Consider the following 12,383-nt stretch of genomic DNA (forward strand, 5'->3'; position numbering starts at 1 on the left):
AGCATGGAATAGACTTAGTTTTTGGGTTCTTGCCAGGTTCTTTTGGCCAAGTTGTTAAATCACAAGTGGATAGTGGAAAATTGCAGGAGGGCCTAGCAAGACTAGAAGACTGGACATTCAAATGGCGGATGAAATTTAATGTGGACAAGTATGAAATTTAATGATGTACAGGGGGAAAAGTAAACCCATGCTAAATAGTTCTCATGATGTTAGGTTCCATATTAGGAATTATCACCCAGGAAAAGGATCTGGGCATCATCATGGACAATACTTTGAAATCCTTGGGTCAGTGTGCGGCGATGGTCAAAAAAGCAAATAGAATGTTAGGAATTGTGAAGAAAAGAATGGAGAATAAAATGGAGAACATCAAAATATTTCTGTATTGCTCCATGATAAGACTGCCCTAGAGTACTATGTGCAGTTCTGGTCGCCGCATCTCTACAAAGATATAGTTGCATTGGAAAAGATACAGAGAAGTGCGACCAATATGATACAGGGGATTGAATGGCCCCCCTATGAGGAAAGGCTGAAGAGGTAGGGACTATTCAGCTTGGAGAGAAAACATCTGAGGGGGGATACGATAGATGTCTATAAAATCATAAGTGGAATTGAACGGGTAAATATAAATCTGTTATTTACTCTTTCAAAAAATATAAAGATTAGGGGACACTCCATGAAGTTAGTAAGCAGCATATTCAACACATATCGGAGAAAATTCTTTTTCACTCGATGCACAGTTAAACTCTGCAATTCATTGCCAGAGGATGAAGTTAAAGCAGTTAGCATAGCTGGGTTTAAAAAAGGTTTGGACAAGTTCATAAGAGGAGAAGTACATAAATTGTTATTAACCAAGTAGATACTAGGCTTGATTTTAAATAGCATTTACTCACTTAAAATTGGTTTTACATGTGTAAATGCATTTTACCCATGTAAGTAGGATAGTCACATGTAAGTGCACTTTACATACATAAATGGCTTTTTTAAATTGCTATGTAGTATGTTACATTTACGTTCATAACTCCTTTTAAAATTACTTTCTTAAGGAATAGCCACTACATATCACTGCTTGATAGCAGCATGAGATCTATTTACTGCTTGGGATCTTGCCAGGAACTTGTGACCTGGATTGGCCACTATAGGAAACAGAATAAAGGACTTGATCAGTTTGATCCAGTATGGCAATTCTTATGTTCATGTTATCGGCTACAAAGTCCACCCCCTGCTTCAAGATACCTAGCTTCCCCTCTATTGCCCTGAGAACCTTCCATCTCAGGGTCTAAGGGATTTTGCTGGGGACCAGCATAAAAACACTCTGGCCACATAAACACCACAGAGTGCAGCTTGCAGGGCCAAGACAAGTCAATTTCTGTCATGTGGGTCCCTTAATGCCGAGACTCCTCTCAACTGGGATTGTTGTGTGCATAGTTACTGCAGCCACTGCTGTGTTCACCTTTGGCATCTGGAAAAAATGTTCTCTTTCTTCTTGCTGTAATGGATACAGTCCTATTATTCCTGAATGTCACCTCTGGGACATCTTACTCCATCCTAATCATATCTTGAATGGCAGAATGTATGGGGAATGCTTTAGAAGGCTTCCTTATGCCTATCAAAATTGGGTTCCCTTTCAACTTCTCCTCCCTAGGCTATTCCTCAATTAGCCTTTGCACTTGTGTAACATTGGAAATGAGGGCCTCCAGCTCCTCTTTCCTATAAAGCCTGATTGCAGAGTCTTCTGGTTACAAATTTACCTCTCCTTCCTCGTATGAATTCCCAAGGGAGGCTCTTTCATCCCTCACTGACAGAGACTTATCCCTGCCCTCTGGGAACTTATCCAGGCCCAGATAGAGATTGAGCCTCTTTCCTGGCAACTCCCCATCTTATTGGGGTAACTTGTGGCTGTTATCCACCTTTTGCCCCTAGGCCTCAATTTCACAGTACATCTTATGCATTGTTTTCACCAATTCTACCGAAAAGACCTTAGGGGGTTCATGGCGATCCTTCTCATTGAAATGCCTCTGTTCCGATTCCACGGCGGAGTGCCTTGACTTGCCCGTGGCTGAAGCACGTGACTCTAATAACGGTGGAAATGATGCAGCCAAACAGCCTAACTGTTCCTATAATGCTGCGTGGTTTGCTACTTCCCAGCCTTCCAACAGTGGTTTTCCCTTAGCCCTATTGCAATTTTTGCAAAATGAGCCAGCCACCAATGCCGTGTACTTGGTCACGCACTGCATGCATTTACTATCCGTACCCTTTCATAACATTCTGCCAGAGGGTCAGAGAAATTTTCCACTGGGGCTGCCAAACGCTGGAGGGAATCAGGTTTTTTGCACTTACCTGCTTCCCGGGGAGGATGGGCCAAGCCATGCTGGTCTTTCTGTAAGCACTTCTGTTTTTTTCTTTTTAAGAGGAGATGCACCCACGTTTTGTCCAGTAAGGGAAATGCAGAAGCATTCCTGATTGCCCTAGGGGGAGGAAGGTCAGCTAGCTCTGGCTCTCATCCTACTGCCACCTCCTGATTCGGCCTGGACTCTGGCAGGGGAAATCAATCCAGGATAGAGCTGTTGCTCCCAGGGTTTCCTTTGACTTCCTTTCCTGCTGTACCAGTTGATCTACCATCTGCTGGAGGGAGAGGACTACTATCGCCTTCCCTGATGCACCTGACTCTATAAGGAGGAGCGCCAGGACAAAGAGCTTTCCCTCTGCCTCCATCTGCTGGCAAGAGGAACAAAAGCCTAATTGTCTAGACTGGTCTGGCTTGGATGACAAGAAAGAATGTGGTTTGCCTTTCAGAACTGGTGCAAAATGCATAGGTAAAAGCAACTGTAGCCTTTGCACCTGCTCACGTAGTTTTGAGACTTGCTCTCTCTCAACCATTTCTCTCTCTTTTTGACCAGGCTCATGTATAAGCCATTATATGTGCACAAATCAGAACTAAGCTGATTAAACCCAGGTTTTAAAGACAAAAGCAGAGGCAGTTTTGAACTCTACCAAATCAAACTTTTATTATCCGAGCAGAAATAAAGGGCCTGATTCTCTAAGGCTTTTCTCCCATTCTGTATCTACAGGAAAAATGCTTAGTAAATGAGGCCCTAAGTGTTTTCCCATAGACAGAGAGCGGCCACCCACTGAAAATTCCCAAATAAAGTTATATGGCTAACAGTAGCCGAATAACTTTAAACATACTGTAATTAATTGGTTTTGTTTTTTTGGAAGAATAGTGATCTACTTGAGCATTATTGGTGGAACACAATATGTTTGTACTGTAAATATGAAAAGGCAGTTGCTGTAAATTTCAATCGCCTTGCTTCATGGTATTTGGTGTGGAAACCTTTGGCTGCTTTTTCTAAAACTTCTACATTACTGAAATTGGCAACAGCTACCATGTATTTCAATACATAACACCCACATTGCTTGTGGGTTTTGGTACTCCAATTTTATTTCTTCTCTGTGATTCTTTTTCTTTCTCTTTTTCAATTTTAACTGCTTGTCATTTGTTTTTCTTTGATGTGTTTTTTGAAATTATAAAGATATTTGAACTAAAAAAAAAAAAAAAAAAGGATATCCGATTAAGTGGCAAAACTCGTGAAAAAAAAAATTGGGGCCTAAAGGCCCTGACTAAATCCCACCCCCCTCTTCCTCCTCAGAATCACCTTTAGCAGTAAAGAAGTGCTCACTGAAAATGTATTCCTGTGTACCTAGTTTAATTTTATATTGCAAATATAAATATTTTATAATTATACACTGCTAAAGTGCTGTGTATCTTCAAGATTTTCTACCATATTACTAAGGATTGTTGCAGATGCTGCTCACCCATCTTGCCTGGCCTACTCATTAGAAGCCGTGTCCCTATCAAAGCACTGCTAGCAGAATGCGGATGTGCTGAAAGCAGGGCGTACAACTTCTGACAGCTAGTCACAATGTTATTTGGCCCAATATAAAGAGATCCTTTTATTTAACCTGGCAATTTCCTATTGCTCCTTTGGGTTCAGTTGGAATCAGTTCTGGGATCCTGGCACCATAAGCCTTCATTTGCAACTACTTGGGGATTTTTTCCCCTATTTTATATCCCTTCCCAGCTAATGTTTAGTCCAGTCATTGCAGTGACAGTTCTGGGCTGGGGCCGAGCCCTGCAAACACTGGTTCTGAATCTGACCACTAGATGTCGCCCTTGGTCAATTACCAGGTCTCCCTGCCCCTGCACCCTGGGCTGTGCATGCATGCCTCCTTTGCAGCCTCCTTAGCCCAAGCCAACCCAGCGAGTGGAAGTCCCATTCCTAGGATTGAAAAGGGAACATTCCACATAACGGACCACAGCACTTACTAACTGAGCCACCCAGCTGGCCCTGAAAAGGTATCTTGTTTGTAGCCCTTTATTTCAACAGGAATGTTTCCTAATGAATTTTAGCACTTATGAAATGAATGGATTCTAGGCTTGGAAATGAACATTCCCTATTTCTCCATAAAACAGATAGCACAAGCTTCTCTATAGTGCCTCACCAATGTGTCTCATTCCTGCTCTGAAGAGACCACCTCTAGAGAATGAAAGGGACATTCTGTATTGTTGTATATTCAATTGATGAGACAGACAACAAGGGGGGCAACTAATGCCATCTATAAAGGTTTTTTTTACTAAAATGGACACCTGTTGATTAGAAGGATGACTGGATGGTATGCATGTTGGTTTGATGAGTGATAGAGAGCTGGCTGTTGGGGAGTTTAAAGTCCTAAATAAAAACAAAATGTGTTTAGAGGCTGTTTACTGTGAGTTGTTTTATGTAACTTTTGTTATTTGTCATTGTGCCACTTTACAATAAAAATTATTTTGAAAAACAAAAAATGAAAGAAACTGACTGAAGCCTATTCAATTAATGACCTTAGGTTGCTCCATATTTGAGCAGGATTTGAATGGTGACTTTCAGCTAAAATATTCTATATTGCAGTGTTATTCCACTATGCCATCCAAATACCCCAAGAAAACTGAACTAGATAGATCTGAGTCTCTCTCTAGCATAAAAGCTATGTAATTACGTCAGGTAACTGAAACAAAATTACTGGTTGTCGAGCACTTACCTTTGCACCTGCCCCGATGTACCACACTAAGGCCTGGATCTCTGCACTTGGATCTCTGGTAATCACACATTGATTCATAGGTCCTTCCATCTGAGGCACAAACTGGTTTGGATTGGGATCTGGAGCAATGGGGGTTACACTGAGGATCCTTGTCACGGTCACTTATTAAAAACTGCAAGATGATAAAAAGCACAGTTGATAGGAGGAGAGACTTTGTATAGTATAAACTGCATTGTCGTTGTCCTCAACAATTAATCACAACATCTCTAGTAATAGCCCACTTTAGAAGAGTACATGATTAAAGTATAAGAAATCCAAAGTGAAAAACATCTGTAATCCATTGTCCTGTGGAATTTTGAAGTGATTTTTTATGGTAAACCTATGAGCTACGGTATACTCCAGAATGGAAAGTCAGTTATTGATCAAATAACTTAATAAAGCAGTCCCCCCAAATGCAATCCTTGAGAGCCACAACCCAGTCAGGTTTCCAGGATTTCCACAGTGAATATGCATGTTGCATATAGCGTTGAATATAAAGTTGCATAAATGGAGGAAGTGTATTCAAATAGATCTCATGCATATTCGTTGTAGAAATCCTAAGTCTTAGCTCCTACAACTTGTGGGGAACTGTACCAAGCATTAACATTAACCTTCTACTCAACAACACTCCAAGCCACAATACCACTGGGTCCATTTGTCTTCCTAGGTTACTATACTAACTTACTGCATAGCTTTTGGTTATTGCTCTAAAAATGGTTAAGCTATTTATTTATAGTTGTTGGCTTATTTTAATGCTGTTTTGAAAGCCAATGTATTTTTTTCTTTTCCATGTTTGAGGTGTATTCTCACGTTATTTCATATGAGCCAATCTGTTTAATATTCAAACAGCATGCTGAACAATTTGTTATCCTCATAGGTTTAACTGAATGACTGACTTGCCTCTTTGTTTCAAAGTTGTTATTCAAATAAATGCTCAGTCTTCACATGATCTGAATGCAAATTATACTGAAAAGAAATCAAATATTTGCAAGTGCTAAATTAAGCAACACACACAAAACTCAGGAAAACAAAAGCAAACAACCTGACACATTTTCAAAGCAAAAATAGCACTAGAAAGAGTTATTTGGATATGTGTCAGCAATACCATGTCTCATATGAGCCAAAGAATTTGTATGTGGTTGTAAACTGCATTCTAAAAAGATGGTGTTGATAGATGGCTTCAATTAAGCTAAAACAAGTTTATAGAGAGATTTAAGAAAGAACACAGGATTCTTAAAATGGTGCATCAAAGCTCCTGAGCTTCCTATGTTCTCAACCTTTCTAAAAATTGCAGAATCCCCCATCATGACCTACCTTACACTTGGATCTTCTCCCCTACCATTCTTCTATTATCATTAATTCAAACCTGCTTAGTAGAGAGGCAGTATTATAGACCTCCATGTACCATGCTTTAACAGTGGAACAAAGTACATGATTTCTGCCAGCAGATAAGTTCAGCATATTCATTTATGACACTGCTGGCCAAAATGGAAATGCGGTAGCACCAGGCTACCTCACTGCTGGTAGGAGGCCTCCCAAATGGTTAAAGTCAGAGCCCCAGCTACAGAAAATGTTAGCGGTACCAATGCACCAAGGATGTTCCCTTTCTGTCTAAACTTTCTTTACAAAATACCTTTTCTGGAACTTGCTGCTGCAATACTGGTCAGTGGCCTGCAAAACGCAGCTTCTTGTACTGTGATCGCCAAGAAAGGAAGCTTTCTGCGTTAAGACCTCCCCCTTCTCCCCCAAATGAAATAGCCTCCTGAATATCATTTTGAGGTTGGTTAACTGTTGTGTGGGGTTTGCAGTAGGGCCTGCATCACAGCGGAATAAGACACCCCTTTTACAGTAAAGTACATGCTGGGATACATTAGGAGTACAGCACTATTAGCACTGTGAATAAAGCAGAAATGGGCCAAGACAAAGGGAAACTAAACTCAGGCACTTTGTATCCAAACTGAAACAAAACAGCCCCATGTCAGAACACTTCAAAATAGCCTTATGTTGATATTACAGCGTATCTGCTGTACTACTGGAGTGGGGGTTGTGGGATAAGACAGGATCATTAGCCTTAAGTCTCTTCTGTTTAAAGCATTGGTTGATGCATGTATGAGAGCAGCATTGCATGTGCTCCTTCCCCATGTTTTCACGGCTCTGATTTTATTTTGGGGTGCGGAGCGAGGAGGATTTTGAGAGGTTTAAGGCTAACAGGTGCATTTATAAAGTAAACATTCAATTGTCTTCCAAACAAAATAAAAATGTACCACAGGTACTGAAAAATGATGGCCAACTTTCTGCATTCTAGCCACCCCAAAGTCTTTCCCATTACCAGCATTAGCAGAAAGCCTGATATTAAACTGCAATTCATGGGAGGAAAAAGAGGACGTAAAAGAGGTGAGAGATAAGAAAAGGGTCAAGACAGAAAGAGAGATAAACCGGCGAGGTATATCTGCTTTGTTTCACTCTCTGTTCTGTCTCTTTCAAAATATACTACAACACTTCGCCTAAGAAACAGCAAATAGTTTAAAGGGCTTAATGGCAGCGATAGAAAGCAGACATCCACCCAAATGTACCTTAGCTGGAAATGGCTTTTGACACCGTACCTTCTACCACTGCTAGCAGATTAACTGCATAAGGCACGAGGATGTAGAGCTGTCAGGTTGCCTTTTGACATAAGGTGACAACATTTTTGGTGCTTAAGCCCTCAAAAGGTACTATATCAGTTGATTTGTTGGCTAAATATTAGCATCATATGCAGGTCTTAGATCAACCATACTGAATATTTGACCAGAGGGAGAAGAATTTTCAAAGGGACTTCTGCAGATGAAATGGTATCTTACATGCAGAAATAGCTTTTTACAAAATTGCGTAGACAATATCGCTTTGATTTCTAAAAGGCCACACGCGTAAATTTTGAGGATTACATACATGGCCGGGTCCTTGCACGCACCGTGCGCATTTTATAATGGGCTCGGCCACGCATGCATCCCCTGATACGCACTGAAATGCTGGCCTGTCTGAAAGGGGTGGGCCAGGGGGCGAGCTCTGGGCAGGGAGGGGCGAGGCGGGACAGCACCATTAGCTGCTGTCCTGGGGAAGTGCACGCCAGCAGCCGGCTGGCGCGCGGAGTCTACTGCTGCTCCAAAGGAGCAGCAAGGTAAATTTAAAAAATTATAATAACTAGGAAGGAGTTAGGGGTCAGAGAGGAGAGGGGAAAGGGTAGGAAAGTTAGGTAGGGGTACAGGGAAGTTCCCTCCCAGTCCACTCCTTAATTGGAACAGACTGGGAGGGAAATGGGGAAACTTTTTAGATTCCCCCCCCCCCCCAAGCTCATGCGAGTCCCGACCCAACCGCACATGCACGCACGGGAACCATATTTTATACATCATGTTTGTACATAAGTTTATTGAAACTGAATGGATGTGTTCCTGAGGGTGGAGTTAGGGAGTAGCTTGGACTTTTGCATATAATTTTCAATTTTAACAAGTATACATGGACATTTTCAGGGAAAATTTGTGCAGACCTCTTAGCAGTGTGTAACTTGTGTGGGGTATATATATAGTGGGATAATTTTCAAAGCGGACTTATACACCTATGTCTGCTTTGAAAGCTGGTGAAACTTACATATGTTTCTGCCGACTTTCTTAGGTTGGCTTTTTGAAAATCACCCCAGTAGGGATTTTAGTGAAATCTCAACGGATGGTTTCCTGTCTTTGCATAGACAAGCAATGGTAAGTCAGCCTGCACTCTCCTCTTCCTGCATTCAGACCTTTACCTCTGCTGACGGAACACTGTCAGCTAGGATGATAATTCTTGTTGAATATGATTGCAGGTTTTGGATGCGGACACTGGTTTAAGATGAATTGGGATGAGGCTACCAACTCACATTGTACAGTAATGGCTATGGAAGTGGACTAAAGGAGTGAAATCAGTCAGTAACTCTCACAGCCGGTGGAAACAGTAGGTAGACAGGGCAGATGCCTAGAGTGCCACAGGTGTAGGGGCAGCCACTTAGCACTTCCACCAGCCCTGATTGGCATCCGCCCTGCTGTTTCTGCTCCTTCAGGCTGTGCTGGCCAGGCCTCTACTGCTCTGCCTCCAAAGAGAGAAGGTCCTACTGCCACAAAAACAGCAGTGTCATCGGGGCAGCGCATCCAAAAAAGCGAGGCTGTAAAAATGTTATCCAGCTAAATTCCGACTTTTGAATATTTCTCCCACTTATCCAACTAAACCTTAGCCAGATATTTCATTATTCTCTCTCTCTCCTCTCCCTTCTCTCACCTCCCCCACCCTCGCTCCTCTCCCCTCTCCCTACATCTCAGGCCCTTCCCCCAATCCCCTCCCACATCTTAGGCCCTTCCCCAGCCTAAAAATGCCCAAAACAGAATTTGCGAAAAAAAAATCGTAATTTGCGTTAAGGGCATATCGCATTACATCGCACAGCTTAATGCTAATGAAAAAGGTGTAGTTATTTTGGCGATAAACTGTGCAATATCATGCATTATGGCTTCGCACTTTACGAAGCCAGCCCACTTTTACAAAATTCCTGCCCTCGACTCCGCCCCAATCCCTCCCCTTTTAAAAATTAGCATCGCACCATGCGTTATGGTGCTTTTCACATACTTTAAGGCATTTTTCGCATGCGAAAATGCCTTAACGCATGCGAAAACGCCATAATATGAATTGGAAAATGGCTAACTCTGGTCGTGCCACAGAGCTGCCCTAAAGTTAGCCAGATAAACATATCCAGCTTACTTTAAGATAGCTGTCTATATTCAATAGTGAGACTGCACTACTGAATCTGTCTCCAGAGTTAGCCAGATAATTTTATCCAGCCAGTAACTGAATGTGGACCTCCATGTGTATATGAGAAAGAAAGAGGAGAAAGTTTATAGCCTCCTCCTTTCCCCAACACCCCTTACTAATCCACAACAATCTCAGGTTTTAATTATTGGGTGTTATTTGATGTGCCTACTTCTTTTGTACGTTATCTTGTTCCTCACCCTGAACTTTGGAGGGTGTGGGTAAAAAATATTTTAATTAAATAAATAAATAAATAAATAAAATATTTTATTGGTGTTTGGGAAATTTTAAAAGAGTTGTATACGAGTTTCTAATTATTGAACGTTCTGTTCATCAACTGCTTTGAAATATTTATTATTTTTGTTAGTATAGTTTCATTAAGTATTGGCATTAGCTAGATAAATTATCCTCACAATGGGGCCGGAACACGCCTATCATTATCTGGCTAAACTTTAACTGGATAAGTGGCTGAAATATTCAAAAGTCGGCATTTAGCCAGATAACCCATAAGTTATCCAGCTGAATGCTGCTGAATAGCAACCTAGAAACACAAACCTAGGGATGCCTGCACCAAGCAGGTCACCATGAGCAGGTTTGGGGGGGGGACTCCATGCTTCATCATCATATTGGAATGATCCACTCCCTTTCGCTCTTGTGTGCATATCATTCTGCACCTAGGGGCATATGAAATATCAATACAGTCCTGGCTTTACCTCTCATGTCCTGTGTTGATATGTTGAATGCTGTAATAAATTGTAAGGTTACAAAAACATTACAGAGGTTACCTATTGAATGTTATGAGTAAGGGAAAACTTTGATTTGTCATCTGAGCTGTCAGTGTTATATGTTTAAGGGCAAGAGAGCAGTTATCAATCAAGGAGAAATCAGAATACAGACATGAAAAAAAAATGTTGATTTCTGGGAAAAAGGAGAGGTGAGACATAGCGTCACTTAGATAGACATTTGCCTTTCAAGCATGCAGTTCATCATGCTTTGTACCTTAAGTCTTTGTTGCTTTTCCCCCATTGCTTCCTATGGAGACAGCCCACATATGTGTTTGGGAGCATATTTCAGTCAGGCTGTGAAATGAGTAACGAGTGGGCAAGACATTTTTGCACTCAGACTGTGTTGGCATTACACCGTGCTGACTCTCAGCAGCAATCCTCAAACTCAGCATTATAATTACTTTTACTGGCCTATGGCAGGAAATACATTTTTACTAGCAGGGGTGAACTGGTCTCTTAGTTTCTTTTGTCTTCACTGGATTCAAACAAGATCACTAATTAACTTCTTTATTTCAAGCGGTAGCCTCCTTGTAGGTGGCCCAGATGTCCAATGTTTTGATTATTCCTTCCTTTTGCTCCTACGTCCTACACTTGGGTCCCAAGGATGGAAGCAAATACTAATGGAGAATCTGGGATAACAAAGCTGTAACCAATCACCTTGTTAGCTTTTCTTTCCCTTACAAGATCTTTCAGTATTAGGTTTTCTGAATAATTCGCTTAGCAATGGCTATTATAAATTTAAAACAGGTTCGGTACTGTTGTGCTAGCAAAGCTTATTTCACCTCCTCAAGTATTGCCAGTTCCTGAAAACACTGCGGGCTATTGTCTTTATCTTTCTTTTCCTCATCTGTTTTTTAATTTTAAAATGTGGTATGCATTGTTAACTGTGATTTCCATGCTGTTCCCAGCATTTCGATAATGTCTTCATAATGGTACATTATCCAGTTACAAAAAATCTTTTATTATCAAACGTGGGTTGATATATATATGCAATTTCCCACTCCCCACAAAAATAAGCCTCAAGGAAAGATGATACACAAATGTTATCTCAGCTGGGATCTCTAATTTAAAATTCTGGAAACCACAGTTTCATAGGAAATATGACTTTCACAGCAAAGATAATGCATGCTACCCTGTTCAAAGGCTGCCAATAAGAACCAAAATGACTATTTATTTTCTAATTCAGAAGTGATACAAAGATGGATAATTGTCTTGCAAAGAGGTACAGAGAAAGGAATGCATCTTACAGCTTAAGCACCACCTTATAATCAGTTGCAGAAGAAAAAGTATGCTCTTGGATGTAGAGACTGACTGAGAACTGCATGGATTCCAATCATTGTTTGACCTTAGGCACGTTATTCTATCTCTTCGTTTCTCAGTCAACCCTAATTGGGCAACAGCAAGTACTTAGTTTGTAAATCCTTTGAGAAATGGAATGTGTTATTGTTACTGCCTTTTACAGAAATGTATACACTGATGCCAATTTATAATTCTGATACCTAAAAAAAAGTGTCACACATTCCAAAAGACAGAATAAAATATTAGTTATCTCCACAGTTGGTTTTAAAAATCATTTTGCCTAATAATAAATATGTTCTCCAGTCTCTGCATGTGATACCAAAGCCCTGGCAATGAAATTGTCTCAGCTCCAAATTCTACCACTTAATCAGGTAGGATTCATTA

At 40.9% G+C, this 12,383-nt stretch overlaps 1 protein-coding gene across 6 annotated transcripts in view; it reads right to left on the reverse strand.

Moving 5' to 3' along the window:
• The window catches only part of SMOC1 (SPARC related modular calcium binding 1), a 522,950-nt gene that overhangs the window by 334,572 nt on the left and 175,995 nt on the right, over positions 1-12,383 (reverse strand). For all 6 annotated transcript variants that reach the window (XM_029598790.1, XM_029598788.1, XM_029598789.1 and 3 more), the window contains exon 2: positions 5,074-5,245. In XM_029598790.1, coding sequence (XP_029454650.1) covers positions 5,074-5,245 — 172 coding nt within the window. The remainder of the gene's footprint in view (positions 1-5,073; positions 5,246-12,383) is intronic.

The sequence above is a fragment of the Rhinatrema bivittatum genome, chromosome 4 (genome assembly GCF_901001135.1).
Source record: "Rhinatrema bivittatum chromosome 4, aRhiBiv1.1, whole genome shotgun sequence".
NCBI lineage: Eukaryota > Metazoa > Chordata > Amphibia > Gymnophiona > Rhinatrematidae > Rhinatrema > Rhinatrema bivittatum.